The 21,029-nt window shown below is 34.7% G+C and overlaps 1 protein-coding gene across 4 annotated transcripts in view; it reads right to left on the bottom strand.

Moving 5' to 3' along the window:
* The window catches only part of NFATC1 (nuclear factor of activated T cells 1), a 217,662-nt gene that overhangs the window by 144,690 nt on the left and 51,943 nt on the right, over positions 1 to 21,029 (bottom strand). For all 4 annotated transcript variants that reach the window (XM_007487818.3, XM_007487820.3, XM_056823543.1 and 1 more), the window contains exon 3: positions 6,273 to 6,432. In XM_007487818.3, coding sequence (XP_007487880.1) covers positions 6,273 to 6,432 — 160 coding nt within the window. The remainder of the gene's footprint in view (positions 1 to 6,272; positions 6,433 to 21,029) is intronic.

A 21,029-nucleotide genomic window follows, 5' to 3' on the forward strand; every position in this document is an offset into this window, starting at 1 on the left:
ACTGTATAGGATGAAAGGACAAGACATAAATAGGTATATAGATATATGCATGCAAAAATACATATGCATGAGTATGCATATATATATGTGTATATATATATAACTAGAGCTTAAAATAGGTTAATATTAAAAGAAATGGGAAAAGAAACAAATGGGGGTAAATTTATGTCATAAAGAAGCTCATGGTGGGAGGGGGGAGAACATCAATACACTGGAAGGGTCAAGAGGTCAGAGACAGGAAATACTCAACTTTTACGTGCTTTGAAAGTGACTCAAAGAGGGAAAAACAATCCAATCCATTGGGGGCAGAGAATAGATTTGCACCCTATAGGGGAGTAGAAGGGTAACAAAAGATCTGGTGGGGAGGGAAGCAGCACAAGAGAGGGAAGGAGTGGGGGGTTAATTTTAGAAAGACTACAGGGAAAATAAGGGGGGAATAAATAGGGAGGGGGGTAGAAAGGGAAGTAAAATAAGGGTGGGAACAAGGGGGACCATTCAAAAGCAAACATTGGTGTAGAAGGAAATAGTGAAAGAAGAAAAGGCAGGTAAAGGAGCAGAAATCAAAATTCTCAGAAATACACAGCTAGTAATCATAACTCTGAATGTGAATGGAATGAACTCACCCATAAAATGCAAGCGAATAGCAGAGTGGATTAGAGTCCAAAACCCTACCATATGCTGTCTACAAGAAACACATATGAGAAAGGTAGATACACATAGGGTGAAAGTAAGAGGGTGGAGCCAAATCTATTGGGCATCAACTGACAAAAAGAAGGCAGGAGTCGCAATCATGATATCCGACAAAGCCAAAGTAAAAATAAATCTAGTTAAAAGAGATAGGGAAGGTAATTACATCCTGATAAAAGGCAGTATAGACAATGAGGAAATATCTGTACTCAACATGTATGCACCAAATGGCATAGTATCCAAATTTCTAAAGGAGAAACTAGAGGAACACAAGGACGAAATAGATAGGAAAACTATACTAGTGGGAGATCTGAACCTTCCTCTATCCTAACTAGATAAATCAAACCAAAAAATAAATAAGAAAGAGGTAAGAGAAGTGAATGAAATCTTAGAAAAATTAGAGTTAGTAGGCATGTGGAGAAAAATAAATAGGGACAAAAAGGAATATACCTTCTTTTCTGCAGCACATGGTACATTTACAAAAATTGACCATGTATTAGGGCATAAAAAACATTGCAAACAAGTGCAAAAGAGCAGAAATAATAAATGCAACTTTCTCAGATCACAATGCAATGAAAATAATAATTAGTAAGGGAACATGGAGAGGTAAATCGAAAATTAATTGGAAATTAAACAATACGATTCTCCAAAACCAGTTAGTTAAAGAACAAATCATAGAAACAATTAATAACTTCATTGAAGAAAATGACAATGAGACATCCTTTCAAAACCTATGGGATGCAGCCAAAGCAGTACTCAGGGGCAAATTTATATCCTTGAGTTCATATATTAACAAATTAAGAAGGGAAGAGGTCAATGAATTGGGCATGCAAATTTAAAAATTAGAAAGTGAACAAATTAAAAATCCTCAGATAAAGACTAAATTGGAGATCTTAAAACTCAAAGGAGAAATTAATAAAATTGAAAGTCAAAGAACTATTGATTTAATAAATAAGACTAGAAGCTGGTACTTTGAAAAAACAAATAAAATAGACAAAGTACTAGTCAGTCCAATTAAAAAAAGGAAAGAAATAAACCAAATTGACAGTATCCAAGATGAAAAAGTAGACCTCACCTCTAATGAAGAGGAAATTAAGGCAATCATTAAAAACTACTATGCCCAATTATATGGCAACAAATATGGCAATCTAGGTGATATGGATGAATACTTACAAAAATATAAATTGCCTAGACTAAAAGAGAAAGAAATAAATTACCTTAACAACTCCATTTCAGAAAAAGAAATTGAACAAGCCATCAAAGAACTCCCTAAGAAAAAATCCCCAGGTCCAGATGGATTCACAAATGAATTTTATCAAACATTCAAAGAACAACTAATCCCAATATTAAACAAACTATTTGACAGAATAGGCCAAGAAGGAGTTCTACCAAATTCATTCTACAACACAAACATGGTACTGATCCCAAAGCCAGGCAGGTAAAAAACAGAGAAAGAAAACTATAGACCAATCTCCCTAATGAATATAGACGCAAAAATCCTAAATAGGATACTAAGCAAAAAGACTCCAGCAAGTCATCACAAGGGTCATCCACTATGACCAGGCAGGATTCATACCAGGAATGCAAGGATGGTTCAATATTAGGAAAACCATCCACATAATTGACCATATTAATAAGCAAACTGACAAAAATCACATGATTATCTCAATAGATGCAGAAAAAGCCTTTGATAAAATACAACACCCATTCCTATTGAAAACACTAGAAAGTATAGGAATAGAAGGGCCTTTCCTAAAAATAATAAACAGTATATGTCTAAAACCATCAGCAAACATCATCTGCAATGGGGATAACCTAGAAGCCTTTCCAATAAGATCAGGAGTAAAACAAGGATGCCCATTATCACCTCTATTATTTAACATTGTATTAGAAACACTAGCAGTAGCAATTGGAGAAGAAAAAGAAATTGAAGGTATTAAAATTGGCAATGAGGAGACCAAGCTATCACTCTTTGCAGATGATATGATGGTTTACTAAGGAATCCTAGATAATCAACCAAAAAGTTACTCGAAATAATCAACAATTTTAGCAAAGTTGCAGGATACAAAATAAACCCGCATAAGTCATCAGCATTTCTATATATCTCTAACCCATTTCAGCAGCAAGAATTAGAGAGCAAAATACCATTCAAAATCACCCTAGACAATATAAAATACTTAGGAATCTATCTGCTGAGACAAACACAGGAACTATATGAACACAACTACAAAACACTTTCCACACAGCTAAAACTAGATCTAAACAATTGGAAAAACATTGATTGCTCATGGGTGGGATGAGCTAACATAATAAAAATGACAATCCTACCCAAATTAATTTACTTATTTAGTGCCATACCCATTGAATTACCAAAAAACTTCTTTACTGAATTAGAAAAAACCATAACTAAGTTCATTTGGAAGAACAAAAGATCAAGGATATCCAGGGAAATCATGAAAAAAAAATGCAAAGGAAGGAGGACTTGCAGTCCCAGATCTCAAACTATACTATAAAGCAGTGGTTATCAAAACAATTTAGTACTGGCTAAGAGACAGAAAGGAGGATCAGTGGAATAGACTTGGTGTAAATGATCTCAGCAAGACAGTTTATGACAAACCCAAAGACCCCAGCTTTTGGGACAAAAATCCATTATTTGATAAAAAAAACTGCTGGGAAAATTGGAAGACAGTGTGGGAGAGATTAGGCTTGGATCAACACCTCACACCTTACACCAAGATAAATTCAGAATGGGTGAATGATTTGAACATAAAGAAGGAAACTATAAGTAAATTAGGTGAACACAGAATAGTATACCTGTTAGACCTTTGGGAAGGGAAAGGTTTCCCCCAAGCAAGACTTAGAAAGAGTCACAAAATGTAAAATAAATAATTTTGACTACATCAAATTAAAAAGGTTTTGTAAAAACAAAACCAATGTAACTAAAATCAGAAGGGTAGCAACAAATTGGGAAAGAATCTTCATAAAAACCTCTGACAAAGGTTTAATTACTCAAATTTACAAAGAGCTAAATCAATTGTACAAAAAACCAAGCCATTCTCCAATTGATAAATGGGCAAGGGACATGAACAGGCAATTCTCAGCCAAAGAAATCAAAACTATTAATAAGCACATGAAAAAGTGTTCTACATCTCTTATAATCAGAGAGATGCAAATCAAAACAACTCTGAGGTATCACCTCACACTTAGCAGATTGGCTAACATAACAGCTATGGAAAGTAGTGAATGCTGGAGGGGATGTGGAAAAGTAGGGACACTAATTCATTGCTGGTGGAGTTGTGAATTAATCCAACCATTCTGGAGGGCAATTTGGAACTATGCCCAAAGGGTGATAAAAGACTGTCTGCCCTTTGATCCAGCCATAGCACTACTGGGCTTGTACCCCAAAGAGATAATAAGGAAAAAGACTTGTACAAGAATATTCATAGCTGCACTCTTTGTGGTGGCCAAAAATTGGAAAATGAGGGGATGCCCTTCAATTGGGGAATGGCTGAACAAATTGTGGTATATGTTGGTGATGGAATACTATTGTGCTAAAAGGAATAATAAAGTAGAGGAATTCCATGGAGACTGGAACAATCTCCAGGAAGTGATGCAGAGCGAAAGGAGCAGAACCAGGAAAACATTGTACACAGAGATTGACACATTGTAGTACAATCGAAGGTAATGGACTTCTCCATTAGTGGCAATGCAGTGTCCCTGAACAATCTGCAGGATCTAAAAAACACTATCCACAAGCAGAAGATAAACTGTGGGAGTAAAAATACCGATGAAAAGCAACTGCTTGACTACAGGGGTGGAGGGGATATGACTGAGGAGAGACTCTGAATGAACACTCTAATGCAAATACCAACAACATGGAAATGGGTTTGAATCAAGAACACATGTGATACCCAGTGGAATTGCGCGTCAGCTGTGGGAGAGGTGGTGGGAGGGGGGGAGGGAAGAAAAGAAAATGATCTTTGTTTCCAATGAATAATGTTTGGAAATGACCAAATAAAAATTAAAAAAAGAAAGAATGGGTAGAAAATTGGTAAAAGCTAGGCAATTGGGGGATTAAGTGACTTTCCCAAGGTCACAAAGCTAGTAAGTGTCTGAAGTCATATTTGAATCCAAGACTTCCCATCTCTAGGCCTGTGTCTCTATCCACTGAGATACCAAGGTGCCCTTTTTCTTTTTTTTAAAGAGCAAAAGCCAGAAGCACAGGTCTTATAATAGTTGAAGAAGTCATCCAGATAATATCTATCTAGTGAACTGATTAGAGGGTTTACTTAAATCAGTGAGCAAATTATATAGACAAAGTCTGAGCAAGGTTTCACCTCAGGTGAAGTGGTCAGGTTTAAGAGTATCCACTAAATTGTGCACTGTCAGATTCAATCCTTTTCTACTCCTAGAGTTGTTTATTTATGTGGGTTATCAGCTACAAGTTGGCATTTTGAATAGTTTTATATATAAAACTGAGGTGGAGCTATAAGGATATCTTGGTACTCTGGGTTTTTTGGCACCCAGTTAGCCATGATCAGGTTATGATCATAAAATCATAAATCTAAAAATGATCTTAGCCATTATCTAGTCTAAACTCATCTTTTTATAGATAAGGAAAGTGAGATCTAAAAAGGTTTAAGTGCCTGGCTCAAAGTTTCCTCAAGTAAATAATCCTGACAAATATTAAAATTATTCACAAAGACTTGTCACTAGGAAACTGAAAAAAAATCTTTATACTATCAGGTTAACTTTCCTTTCCTTTCATTCCTTTTTTCTCTATCCTAAAGCACACAAAGAATTTAATTAGCATTAAGGGAGCCCCTCAAATCCATTGAAAGAAGCCATGAAGATAACAGAAAGGACAACTTCCCCCACTCTCCCTCCATGATGCATACTGCCACCATCTGGAAAGTTAGAAGAATTCCCAGGGTGGTCCAAAGCATCTTTCCTCTTTGCTTGATGATTTTGTGCTGTTTATCTTTTTCTAAATGCAGTAATTTGAGTTTCTGATTTCATTGTTTTCTGCTTATGATGCAAAAGGGACTTTAAGAAAATGTATGGGGATAGAAAAACCAAGAAAAGCAGCTTACCTAACTTTCTCACAAGAACCATACTGTCTTAAATACCAATCTATCTTCCTAGCATTGCCTACTTACAAGAACCATAAGCTCATCTCTAAATTTAGCGTTTATTTTTAGACATAAATTTAAATTCAACAACCATAGGTACCTCACAAAGGTACTGGAGAAAAAGATCACATAGTACTCTGGATTTTTCATAATTTTTAAAGAGAAATCCAGCATCTAAAATACTTTTAAAAAGAAAACAATCCAAACACTTCACTTGACTTCTTGTGAGATCAGTGTTGAGGGGAGGAAAGGTAAGAAGGAGGAGAGAGGAGAGATGATAGAAAAAAAAGATAAGGTGAGGCAAAGAAAGTGGGGATGGTGGGAGAAAGGGAGAGAAAAGAAGGAAGAGCTATACTTGCTTTCTTTCCAAAGAAAGGACAAAGAATACCAAAAAGTATACATTTCAGGTGATATGTCAGAATGAACAAACCTCGCCTTGAAAAATACTGATACCTGTACAATAGGGTGTCCTCCAGCAGATGCCTTCACAGCCCCTCGACTTCCTTCGGTCTCATAATGAGCTCTGTGGTGGGATTTGGGCTGTACTTCGATCCTAAGTTCATAAGGTCCTGAGTGAGATGGCAGCTGCCAATCAAGGGCAGGCAGAGATGGGCTAAAATGGAAGACAAAAGAACATTAAATATTAATAACTAATGTATTAACACAAACCACAAGTATCTGAATCTATTACTTTGGGGGCCAGGATTAGCAGTCCATCCTTCACCATCTTACATTAAAAATTTCCATCAATAAGGATAATGTCCTGACATAAGTAATTTAAAAGTCTTTGTAAAAAGCCAATGGCTACTTTAGGATGATGTATGGGGAAAGCCTCAATCTCTATAAGGTTTTTAAATAAAATGGAAACATTTTCTAAATCCAACCTTAAAGTGTTTCCCTCTCTTGATACTAGGTTTACATTAATTATTTAACCTCAAAATAGAAATCAATTCCAGAATGACACATAGACAGTTTTAAAAACCAAGGAAGTACAACCTTTGGGCTGAGTCAAGACCTGTGTTCCAGTCCTGGTTCTATCAATAATTAGCTGAATAACCCTAGATAGGTCACTTAATCTCTATAAGCCTCAATTTCCTCATCTTCAAAGTTAGAGTACTGAACTATATTAAATATTATTAAATTTGGGTCCAAAAGCTTTTTTTAAAATTTAATCACTAATTCAATATTTTGGATTTCCTTTGTATTTTCCTATATTCCTATGTGTTTTATTTTAATGTACTTAAAATATTTTCCTGAGAAGGGGTCTATAAGTTTTACTACACAGTCAAATAAGGCCATGATGCAAAAGAATTTATAATTTCCTGAATAAATGGGCTCTAAATTCCCTCTCTAAATTTCTCATTCCATTGAAGAATGATTAGGAACAAAAAAAAGAGCAATTAAAGAAAAAAATTGCAGCTCACAAATCAGAATTAGAAACACAATAATTTAGCTGTTACATTTAATAAGCAAATTCCTAATTCCTATGCTAGAGTATGACTTTATTAGCCTTTTATTTCAAAAAGAAAAAAATGTATATAACAAGTCATGTATATTTACAGACAAAAAATCTTCTGAATATTGAGATTCTGCTAGATCCTTTGTGTGGAAAGATTAGCCATGATCTTATTGATAGTAACAAAAATTTAAAAGTAAAGGAAATGATGCAATCTCAACTGAATTCTTAAGTACCTTTCTGAAACTCTAACATATACAATCTTTCATCACCACATCCTACTCTCCTGAAATCTGGATTTGCATAAGAACCAAAAGTTGAATGGTAGATCAACTCTCACTTTGAGTGGTCCCAGAAATCTGGGACAATGGTACCTAAGAAAGTTGTTGCCATTGCCCTACACTTTGAACTTCATAATGTCCCTTCAGATACCAAATGAAGTGAGGGGTGGGGAAGGTGGGTACAATTAACATTTGGTCTGTTCATGTCATCACTGTAGAGATTGCAATCTTAGTATGGAGTTGCCTTTTTACAGCTAAGTTTCCATTAGCTTAATTTCCTTTCTTCTTCCAAACTCATTCTGCCTTCAACTCTTGTAAAAGAAAATTTAAAAGAATTTCAACCTTAAAACCCTATATAAATATTAACTGACGTTATATTAGGTTCTCTTGGGTTACCACAGGCACCTTACTCTGCTTCCCAGGAGTTCGATATAAGACTAAGTCTACACAATTGAAACAGAAATATAATTGGGGCTCATACTGATCGATAGAGACTATTCCATGAAAGCACAGACTGGTACTTCTTTATGTCCACAGAGCCATGAGGATTAGTCATATGAAATCAGAATAAAACTTTCATTCTTTTCCAATTCTTCTGCACTTTCATACACCTGGCTTTGAATATGTTACTTATAACATTCCTTAGTTAGAATCCATTACTATGACTATGAATCCAAAATATGAATTTAATTCTCCAAGAAGCAATAGGCACTTGGAGAAAATTAATTCCTCCAAACAAGAGTCAGTCAACAAGCATTTATTTATTTGAGTAGTTATTTAATGAGTTAAGCACAAGGTGTAAAAAAAAGGCAAAAATAATTTCTATCCTCAACAAACACATCCTAATGAGAGAGACAATAAATAAATAACTAGATACAGACAAGACATAGATGGTGGATGGAGAGTAAGTTCAGAGGGAAAAACATGAACTGAGAGAACTGGGAAAGGCCTCCTGAAAAAGGTTGTATTTGAACTGTCTTGAAGGGAGGCAGGAAAACTAAAAAACTGATTGATGAGAAGAGAGAACATTCCAGGCTTGGAAGTTGTGGTATCATGTGAGAAACAGCAATTTGGGCCAAAGTTGGTGGAATGTAGAATACATGGGGGAAGCAGAATGTAAGAAACCTTGAAAGGAAGGAGAAAGACATATATTTAAGGGCTTTAAATGCCAAATAGAACATTTTATAATTGGTCCTAAAGGTAATGAGGCATCAACATGAGTTTATTGATTATGAATGGGGGGAGAAGAATATGGGGGTGACATGGTCAGACCTGCAATTTTGGGAGGTCACTTTGGCAGCAAAGAGGAGATTGCATCTGTGTGGAGAGAAACTTGAGATCAAGAAGCTATTTGGTTTACAAAACACATCAAATCAGACAAGTATCTCACTCCAGGTGATAGCCCACATGGCCATCTCCATGCTTTTGATTCATATCAGACTCCTTTGCACTGAAGTCACTGCTACATAGTTTATACTGTCACTCCCCTTCTTATAAACTTGTCTACTTAATAATGTCCAGTTGTCTTCTGATATGGTCTCAACATATTTTCCCTGATTTTCTTCTCATTGTTTTTGTGTTCAATTATTTTTCAGTTGTGTCCAACTCTTTGTGACTGCATTTTGGGATTTTCTTGGCAGAGATACTGGAGTGGTTTGCTATTTCCTTCTCCAGTTCATTTTACAGATAAATACATTGAGGCCAACAGGGTTAAGTGATTTGCCCAGGGTGACATAGCTAGAACATGTCTCAGACCAGATTTGAACTCATGAAGATGAGTCTTCCCAATTCCAAGCCTAGTGCTCTATCCACTAGAGCTGTTAGTTGCCCCTTTCTTCTCAACAGTCCCCTACTATATGTGTGTGTGTGTGTGTATGTTTATACACATATATATTCTATACTATAGTCAAACTGGACTACATACTATTATTACCTAAATACTCCATGTATTCTGGTGCATCCAGATCTTTACTTGTACTGTTCCCTCTGCCATAAATGTCCTCCTTTCCCCCTTCCCAATTCCTGCTAGTCAAAAATCTTATATTACCCATCCTTCAAAGTCTAGCTCAAATGCCTTATCCTTCTTGGAGCCTTCTCTGAACCCCCTCAACTATACACAAATTTCCTCTCCTAAAATCCCATAATGCTTTTCATGCTTCTGATGTAGCATATTTTGCCTTGTACTAGAATTACTCCCTCTTCCATTTGAATTTGCTACTTTAGGGCAGAAATTGCAACTTGGTCATCTTCATATCTCTCTAGTACCTAGAACAACAACTAGCATATAGATAACACTTTACATATTTGTCTATTTGAAAAGAATCAAATTGAATCAATGTCTAATTATTTCACTTTGGTTTTGTTTTATCAACTACTTGTAAACTTCTTGAAGGTAGGCTCTGTCTTTTACCCTTAACATGTACACGCACACTGTTTAATATGTAACACCATACTGGGGACCTAGTAGTTTCTTAATGAGTAGCTACAGAGTTACTAATAATCTATAGTCCTCATTTAAATCAAAGCAAAGTATAAGACAAAATTGATACAAAGGACACCAATTTATTTAACTGTGAATCAAACCTAAATAATACTTTTTTTTTGCTAACTAGCATATAGGACCATCGGTTTGTGGTGCTTGTTGTTGCTTTTTAAAGGAAACACAAAAAAAATTGTAGTTCAAACTGAAATTAAACATATATTTTCTAGAAAAACCAAGCATCACACTTCTTTTATCCTATCTGCTATGTTATTAAGCTTTTATCTCTAGTGTAACTTTAACCCCAAAGTTAACACTTCTGCAAATCTGGAGTTTTGTTTACTGTACAGAGATTCCTTCGAGCAGAGCACATCTGAATAGCCATGAAAGCTTATCTTAAAAAATGGAAGCTATTTCCTCAACAAGCTATTTCCACAGCACTCCTGCACTGCATCCTAGAAGAGAGTACAAAACTAGTGGGTTTTATAGATTATTTTCATTCAGAATTTTTTTTTTAATGAATGGAGCTTAGAAGTAATTCCTAAATGAATGATATCCATTTGACATAATAGAAACACAATTACAGTACAAAGATTCTTTTAGGAAATCAAGCTACCATCAACACTGCCTAGGAGCTATGGTGTTTTCTCTACTACACACTGACAAATTATATAAAAATAAAACAAAACACCAGCCAAGCAGTCTGGTATTATAAAGCACAAATAGCTGGCTGGCTAATTGGATTTTTCCACTTTTGAGCTGGCCGTTTTAGGCTTGTGGAAACACAGTTTGAGCATCTTTTGCTAGTTACTAAGGTATAAAGTTTGTTCTCCATAAAGCTACAATCTCATAATGAAGCAAAGAGATCAGAATGATCAGACTTTATTTGACAAATCATAGGATTATGAGGTTAGAGTACAAAAGAAGTCATATATTCAGAATATATGTACATATGTGTACAGTAGTATTATGAAATCCCAGTGTGGGTCCCCTGCCAAACCTTACTGAAGTCAGCCCTGGGAAATCAAAAGTTAGCTTCGTTTTATAAGAGTAAATTATTTCTAATTCTTCCTTGAAGTTGAGTGTTTTTTTTAACAGATGTTTTCCTTTTATTCCTGGATCTAGTCTTCTCTACTCTAAATAATATAGTATCAGATTAAAATGCTTTCATACCAATAGCCCAGCTGTGCACTCTTTCTTTTTAACCGTGTCTTACTGATTTCTAAGGGAGCATCCTTGTTCTGAACAACTAAAGGATCAATAGTATTAGTGAAAACCAAATGTCTTTAATTTAAGCATGGTCTTTTAAAACCTTGTTTCTTTCACTGAAAACAAAGAACAAAAGTGAAGAGTCTACCAGATTATCTTGTTTAGTTTTTAAATTTTCAGGTAAAATCTACACAATGGCCACCATCCAGATAAACACTTCAGAGGTGAAGCAATAACCTAGCTGTTTGGTTTCTTTTAAGCTCTTTAAACACAACTTAAGTAAACAATTTAAAATTATGTTACAATCATATGAACAATAAAAGTATGATAAATATGCCTTTGTGTACACACAGTACACATCATAGGCTGCTTAGGTGTGGCATAGAGATGCCCATGATGAAAAAAGTGACCATCATATCTGACCCTACAATCCATCATCAGGTGCCATGGTAAGTTCTAGCCAGTATTAAATAACAATTAAATGACAGCTTTCCTGATAAAGGAAGCTCTGTGATGTATTTAACAGTTCCATGGGCTGTGGCTGTCAAAGCTATTTCCTATTTGAGGTTATCTTCATCATACAATTAATTTCCTGTAGCAATGCCTGGCTAAAAAAAAAAAAACAACTTCAGTCAAAAAGGCTTAGTTAGAGAGAGTGGAGAAAGAAAAGATTCTGTTATAATGGTAGAGCCTACTTTTCTGAGGAAGAGAATAGAAGTGAGTATCTTAGAAGGAGCGCTACAGAATTATTACAACTCTTCCAGATACTGCATGCACTTCCTATAATAGGAGATTATGTTGTAACACATTCTTTAAATTATTTTCAGACAGGATAGAAGCATTATAATAAGTTTTTTGCTACATAATTGTAAATACTTCTAAATATCCCTTTTCATGGGTTTTGAAATCTCTATTTGGAGTGTCTGTGTTCACTTTTCTTATTTGGGGGTGATCTATTACATGCTGTCAGTACTAAGGAAGAAAACTATCTTCTGCCGCCCCCATAACTGGGAAATGAATCAAATAACTAATAAGTAATGGATTCATCTAATAAATATGACAAATAAAAGATACACAATTAGGTCACCTCCCATTCATCCCCTGTTAGCGCTATGCAGTGAGAGGAACTTGGCTCAGTTGACTCTAACAAGAAAAAAAGTTCAATTCTTTATGGCATAAGGTCATATTAATTTCCCTAACTATAAAGAACTATAAAATATTTTTACTCACAATTATAGGCTCAAAGATGGAATTTAGAGCTAAAAAAGACCTTAGAGATTAGCTAGTCTAACCCAATCATTTTACAGCTGAGGAAAATGACTTCCAGAGAAGTGAATTTATTTGACTAAGTTCACACATAGTATGAGATAAAGTTAGTGTTTAAACCTATGTGCTCAAACTCCAACTCAAGAGTGTAATTTCACAATGCCACTATGAAAAAGGATAATTTTACATTGTTATTCTTTAAAAGTTGTTCATTTTCCACGAGTATGACAACTTGACTATTTATGTGTCTAGATCTAAGTCTATGTATTTTTGGAAATAAGAAATGGATCATATCAGAAATCAATTAAAAGGTCAACTCTTGTTTTGACAATTTATACTTTGAATTTCAAAAGGCTAAAGACAACTGAAAATTTTGACCGTCTTTTCTGTTCAGGAAGGAAAATTGTAGTCTATACTCAGTTTATGATATATTTTACTACTCCTACTACCAGCAGCTAAGCAACCTATCCAATTCCCTCTTTACAACTCAGTAATCCCAAGACCATAATGACCATAGCTAAATATAGGGAATGAGGAATCAAATTCTCCTATTATATATGAACATTCCTATGTGAATTTGTCTACCCTAGCCAGTGTTAGGTCTACAGTAAGTCAGAGAATTGAGTTGAGAGATAATAGTAATCTAGTTATATAAATTCATCTTTAAGTTTATTAATCTAAAAAGATTATATTCAAGTAAAGAGTGAGAAGAATGGTTAGCTGGAACATGCACCTAAAAACTACTTCAAACAATAAATATTTTTGTCACAGACAGAAATGTAATTGTAAATATTCAACTTTGCAATTCAATTCAAACCTCTTTGATTTGCTTATATCTACCTTCATTTTTAAAGAAATTCTCACCTTCCGTCTTATAAATGGATGCCAAGTATTGGCTCCAAGACAGAAAAGAGGGGAGAGCTTAGTCAATTGTGTTTAAGTGACTTGCCCAGGATCATGGTTCACATTTATCATATCCAATAAGATTTATAATTCATACTCTTCCAGAAAATTGTTTTAGTAAAGAGCTGAGCATTCAGAAAACCATGCTGATGAAGAGATAAAAATTAAGGCCTTCAAGATTCTAGTCCATTATCTAATAATAAAAAAAAAATCTACATTTTAACCAACTTTTGCAGCACATTTGGCAAACTATTACCTACACTATATACTGGATTAATTGCAATTTATCCTCTATATATTTCATTGTATATAATTGTTTGAATGTTGCCCCCCATTAAACTGCAAGTTCCTTGAGAGCTGGGGCAGTATTTCTTTGAATCTTCAGAATGTAGCACCATGCCAGGAACATAGTATATACTTAATAAATGCTGGTTGACTGACTGACTAACCAAAAACAGTTATATGAGGACAGCTTCCTTTAGGAGATAGAGAACTAACATCAACATTAACAAAAAAAAATAAAAAATCACATGAAAACAAAATGAAGTAAATATACTTCTCAATATTCTTGCTAGGAGTAACTAGGTGACTCAATGGCTAGAGCCACAGCCCTGGAAATGGGAAGTCTTGGAATCAAATCTGGTCTCAGATACTTCCTAGCTATGTGACTCTGGGTAAATCACTTAACCCCAATTGATTAACCTTTACCATTCCTCTGCTTTGGAATGGATACTTAGTATGGATTCTAAGACAGAAGGTAAGGTTTTTTTTTATCATATGTATAATATGTAAATATAATAATATAAATATATATATCCTATATGCTGGTATGTTAAATTTGCCCCAACGGTACTTTCAATGAACTTTCAGAAGATGAACTTCCATCTCAATATTTTTGTTCAATTACAAGAAGCAGTTATTCTGCCCACCTGTGCTTTGGGCCATAGATTATTCAGTATAAAAGAATAATAGCTGAATAGTAACCCCAAGATTGTTTCTATCTGAGTTTTACTGGAAAAGATTAGAATAAGGTTATCAAAACAGTAATAAAATTATAGTAATGTGTATATCAGGAAACAAAGGGCAAGACAATGTGACAATTGTCTTCCTAAAATTTCTATTGATTTGTTTTCTGTGGCTAGAGGATGGTAGACTAGATTTCTCCAATGTATCCTTCTTTGTTCAGTCTTTGATCTTAACAGTCCAGTTAAATTAAGGTCAATTGCAAACATTTGCTAAATACACATTGTGCTGATAGCACAAATTTAGGCACTTTGCAGTAGTTCAGATGACAGTGACCAAATTGACTAGAAGGTAGGACAAGTCAGATGCCATGGGAGATCAGATAATAATGCCTAGTGATCTTCCATCTCATGTGAAAGATTGAAGCTAATTACTTCTATATCATCCAAATGTTATAAGTACTTGTGTTATTCTTCCCAATTGGCTGTCCCATAGAGTCTGGGAGTCCTGAAAGTTGAAGAAAGGCCCTTGCCTTCCTTTAGTCTTTCCCCAGTGCCTAAGACCATTCCATTCCCATTACAGTAGCACCACCTCACTTCCTGTCAGCATTTCCCTGACCTGATCTACTCCCTTGGCCATCTAGACTTCATTAAACAGTTAATATTCAAGATGATCGATCACTTGGGGCACCCTTTCCCTCTTCACCCCTCCCAACCCTCAGGCAGCCTACACTCCAAGGAAAAGCCATCAAGTAAGATGGAAGACCACCAGGCTTTATTATCTGACTTGCAGCTGTTTACAAGTTCCTTTGAGCCTTACCACCTGACATAACTCTATACCTTATGAACCACCCAACACTGTCATCTGACCTATTAACACCACCTAAGAATCTCTGGGCCTTTCCATACATTCTGCAGTTACATCCTTTGTATTTCTTTTCTGGACTTTTCCACCCCTCCACCTTGGAGCTAAAATCTCTTTTATGTATAATCTCTCACGACTGGAATATTAAGAAAACAAACTGTCATGCTTTTCCAATTTGTATGCCCAGTGCTTGGAACATTTCTTTGTATATAGTAAACACAACAAAGATTGTTCTATTTATTCATTCATTTTCAGCTTATATACATACTGTAAAGAAGAAACAACTTTAATTAAGGGTGCTAAAATTATAAAATGTCATAACTGGAAGTTTCCTTGGACATGGTCTTGGCCAACCCTTCTTTTTACAAATGAGGAAACTGAGTCAGTAGACTATGAGTTCTTTGAAGGTAGGGACTGGTTTTATTTTTTTTTTTGCCCTTTTTGTGTCCTTAGTGCTTAATACAATGCCTGGCAGATAGTAAAAGCTTAATAAATGCAAGTTGATTGACTGATTAAGGCTTGGAGACATGAAAAGAAATATCCAGTATTGTTAATTAATATCCAGTAATGTTAATGTCAGAGAACTGGAACTTGAGTGAATGAAATCTGACCAGTGACTTATAGTCTTTGGATTTCAAAGAAATAAAGACTGCTCAGATAGTCAAGAGAGTTAACTCACTTCTCTATTTACCACTGAGTCTTCCTTTCATGGGAAGCCTTCTTGTGGGAAAATTACAAGTATATTTATTTTGGCAGGTATTTGTGTTCTCTTATACTAATGATAAGAGAAGCTGTGAGAAAAGGGTGGGATTTAGTATTAGAGGAGGGTTGTGGCATTAGCTAGTATCAATGTACGTGGTCAAATGGAATTGTTAAGCTCAGTTTCTTTTCAGAGCTCTTGGTAAAGGATTTGAATAGACAGCTAGAAGTACCAAAAGCAGATCGGCTATCATCAAAAAGATGCTACCTAACACACACACAAGCTCAAAATGTAAGAGAGCCTTATTTCTTTTACATAGTATATTGTATTAATGTACCATCAGCTGTTGCCTTGATGTTCTTTCTCTCAATACAGATAGTAGAAAAGTAACATAAACAGAATCATTGCCCTTGGATTGGAATAGGGGAGAAAAAAATTTCGGGTACAGCAACTACTACTTCAAGCAACAGAGGTAGCAAAAATGAACATGTGGAGGATCTTTATCCATTAGTGGCTGCTCAAAACAATCAATAACCAAGCCGGCTAAGGGTTTGGATATGGTAGTAGCTTTTGTCTTTATAGGTTAGTTTACCGAAGCATTGTTCTTACAACAATCATATTATTAGTAATATATCAAGGATGTGGGCCTATGCCAGTTCTGATCTAGATCTTTTATCAAAACTTTTAAAAGCCAGTCTACATATTTTGATAGATTACATTAAAAACAAATAAAAATAGAAGATACTAGTTAAGGTATTTGTCAATATCTTAACTAATACATTAGACCATGACATTTTGGGGGCAGGTCAGTCTAATAATGTAAAGGGAAAAGGGAAAAGTCAGTCACATTTCACTGTATCTAAGATGAAATTTGGGGTTACAGTTGTAAGAGTTCTCCAGTACATGGGGGGGAGGTGAAAGATGATTTGCTATCCTTTCAATCATACTAATTTCAGTATTTGTTTGACTATCCAAGTTCTCATGAGAAAACTTTCAAATTTCAACTCGATCCTTTTGCTGCTTCTACATAGGAAAAGTCTGTGGTTTGGGTTTTTTTTTTACCTTAAATACATCTTATTTAGCATAAAGACCACCTACACAGTGTGATCCAAATTAGGTGATTAAGAGTATTTCTGGTTTTACCTGTATCCCTTTTTACTGGTTACTGTCATTCTTTGGCTAAGTTATATTCTAAATGAATGAAACTTGGAGTTGTATGACTACCTAAGAAAAGAAATTTTACTCTGAGTATTAAAAAAAAACAGTTATAACAGGATATGACCACAAGGAAGCCTGCTTTTCCTCTGCATCTGGCCAGAGGTGACATCATATTTCATATTTCACATAGAGTCTTTTTATAAAATGAAGAATTTCATGAAGAGCTTCATTCATTTCAGTATGAATTATACATATGCATTGAACATGTAGGTATTTGTTAAATTATAGTTCTTAACCTCTAATTCATATCTGTAACCTTCACAATTATGACTCAAAGACTGATTACCTAATATATTCTTAGGAAGCCTTGATTTTTGACATATGTATAAAGAGTCCTCTTTCTGGGTTTTTTTTTTTACATTTTTGTTGATTTGCCAGAAAGCCAACCTATATAACAAATAATGTTTTTAAAGACAAAAAATGAAAAAAACAAGGTAGGAAAATCAGAACAACTGATGAATATAATCAAGAAGTCTGATGATCAATGTGGAACACTTCTGGACCCCCCCCCACCTCTACAAAGGGGTAGTTTGGAGGTGTCGCATTTCTCCTCATTCGAGTCATATCTGATCATTATAACTTTGTTATTCACTTTTTTCATTTTTCTTTCCATTCACATTGTTATAGCTATTGTACACAATTCTCTTGGCTCTGCTTACTTCATCAGTTTATGTAGATCTTTCCATGCCTCTCTATATTAATGACACATATTATTTCTTACAAAACAATATTATTCCATTACATTTATGTGCCAATTTGTTTAGCCATTCCTCAATTCATGGGCATCAATTTTGTTTTCAATTCTTTGCTATGACAAAAGAAATGCTACTTTAAATATTTTACAACATATGGAAACTTTCTTATTCATAGATTCATTGGAGTATAAACCTAGTAATGGAGTCTCAATATCAAAGTCTATGGATATTTTAGTCATTTTCTTTGCATAATTCCAAATTACATTCCAAAATGGTTGTGCCATTTCAGTTCCATCAACAATGTACTGGTGTGCCTGTCATTCTATAAACCCTCCAGAATTGACTATTGCCATTTTTTCCATCTTTGCAAATTTCTGGAGTGTGAGGTGAAACCTAAGAGTTGTTTAGATTTGCAGTTCTCTTAGTATTCATGATTTGTGTTATCCTTTCATATGGTTGTGACTACTTTGCAATTATTTTGGGAATTGTCTATTCATATACTTTGACCACTTATCTACTAAAGAAAATATATTAATAATGTGTGTGTTGTTTATATATATTGGATGCCAAACCTACCTTAGAGAAATATGATACAAAGATTTTCCCCATTCAACTCCTACCTTTTTTATCATAGGTGCATTAATTTTGTCTGTGTAAAAACCTTCCAGTTTCATGTAATCAAAGTTACCAATTTTATCATTTGTAACTACCTCTATCTCTTTCATCTTAGCCATTGCTATGAGAATTATATGATTTGTTTCCATTCTAATACTTTTATGTTATGATCTTTAATACGAAGGTCATGTATCCATTTAGAAGATATGGTGGAATATGGTATAAAATTCTGATCTAAGCCTGATTTCTACCAGATCACTTTCTGCTTTTCTGAATTTTTTCCAGGGTAATTTATGTTTTCCACTTAACACTGGACTATTTAGTTACATTGTTTCTGATTCTTCTTTCTCTGGTCTGTTTCATTTATCTATCTCTCTATTCTTTAATCAGTAACAGATGGTTTGGATGACTGCTGCCTTATAAAATAGATTGAGGTCTAGATGTACTGTTGTCCCTTCATTCCTAATTTCTCTTAATATTTTAGTACTTCTGTTGTTATTTTATCAAGTTTAATAGTGTCTCCTTGTTAATCATATTGGTATATCATTATGCATTGGTAGATTTATCCCCAGATATTTTATGCATTTTGGAATAGGATTTCCATTTTGTATTATTGCCTCTTAGGTTTTGTTAGTATTATATAGAAATGTTATTGATTTGGGGAAGATTATTTTGTAGTCTATAGCTTTACTGATGCTATTGTTTCAATCAGTATCTTTATTTCCTAATTCCCTAGAATTTTCAAGTATACCATGATATCAGCAAATAAAGATAATCTCTTCTTTCCTTTTTTACCATATATTTATGCCTTTAATTTCTTATTGCTGTTGCTAGCATTTCCAAAGCTATAGAAAATAAGAGTGGAAAAAGTGAACATTTACTACCCACTTGCTTCACTCCTATGCTTACTGGCAAAGAATCTAGTGTATCCCTAATGTAGATGAGGCTTGATTTTGGTGTTAGATAGATGATAATTAGTCCTTTAGTACTTTCATAAATTCCCAATCATACCTAATAGCTGTAAACATGAGAGTTCACAAAGACACAATAAAACCGGGAAATAACTACATAAAATGTTGTCATTTAAACTGGAATTTATAACAAAGTATTATTTATTTAAATTATCTAAAATTTATTTCCAGCATCAATCTTCCAGTCCACACTCTGTGGCAAACTAGTTGTTTAACTTTGAACAAGTCACTTAATCTCTCAAATCTTTCAGTTTTCTCATAGGTAGAATGGGGTGTTTAGGGAGAACAGAGAACCCTCTGATATGAGGGCTTGTCTAGCCCTTTTCAAGGTTACTCACCTACCTCCAAAGTCTACCTGTTACTCAACTCTTACCTGTGATTCCAAGAAGCTGTCAAATGCATAGTAGCCACACACCCCATAAACAGGCAGATACACTAAATCAGGTTGGGGATAGTCAAACAGGCTTTAAAACCTGTTAGTGATTTGGGGGAAATATCTACCCCCAAAATGTGAAGACCTCCCTGAGTAGAATGGGCTCCATGAAGATAGCTGAAGCAGGCATTGCAGGGTGCTTAGAGCTTGCAAAGACATTGAAGACACCAAGACCCCTGGATCCTGGGCCATCATTAGTCAACCTGTCTTTTGTATTGCCACTGGACTTTTCATAACTTGGGAAGAGAAGCTGAGGCAGCCAACTTTGTGAAACTCTGCCTCACTAAAATTCAATTTACATACAATTCAAGACAGCAGCATGAATGTCATCAGTCCTCTTCAAAAATGAACAACAATAGGTAGAATGAGATAATTGGACTAGAGAAGGGATTTTTAACCTGAAGTTCAAAAACTTTTTTTTAAATTAACTGTATTTCAACATAATTTATTTCCTTTGTAATCTTATGTATAATAATAATAATAATAATAATAATAATAATTGCATCTATATAGCACTTTAAGGTTTACAAAGTGATTCACAAATTTTATCACATTTGATCCTCACAACTCTAGAATGTAGATATTATTATTATCCCTACTTTTCAGATAAGAAGCTGAGATGGACTGAGATTAAGTGACTTGCCCAGGGTCACACAGCTTGTACGTGGCTCACCTGAGGCAAGATTTGGACTTAGGTCTTCTAGACTATGTGTCTAAACACACCATCCATTGTAACACCTAGCTGTCTTTATTTTATATGCTTACAACATGATCTTGAGAAAGGTTCCTGTAGACTTCATTATCCCTGCAAAGAGGTCCAGGTCACATAAAAAATGTTAACAACCCTGCTAGATGATCTGTAAGGTCTCTTCAGACTCTTAATGTTTTGTGATTCAAGTCTTCATTGACAGCACATGAATGCAATAAAAAAAAAACTAGCCCCTATTGTAAGCCATTCATTGATTAATTCATTGATTAATCAGCTATTTACCAGAGTATCAAATTAACTCTTTGGGAGTCGAAATTTTACATATTTGTTGGGAACCCAAAGGTGAGACAATTCTTTTGTGTAAATGGTTAGGGTAAAGTCCCTTTCAATTATTTCATATTTTCCACGAGTTAAAATCCATATGTATTCTTCATCTAAAAGTAAAAAA

Source organism: Monodelphis domestica, chromosome 3 (assembly GCF_027887165.1).
Source record: "Monodelphis domestica isolate mMonDom1 chromosome 3, mMonDom1.pri, whole genome shotgun sequence".
In the NCBI taxonomy this organism is placed as follows: domain Eukaryota; kingdom Metazoa; phylum Chordata; class Mammalia; order Didelphimorphia; family Didelphidae; genus Monodelphis; species Monodelphis domestica.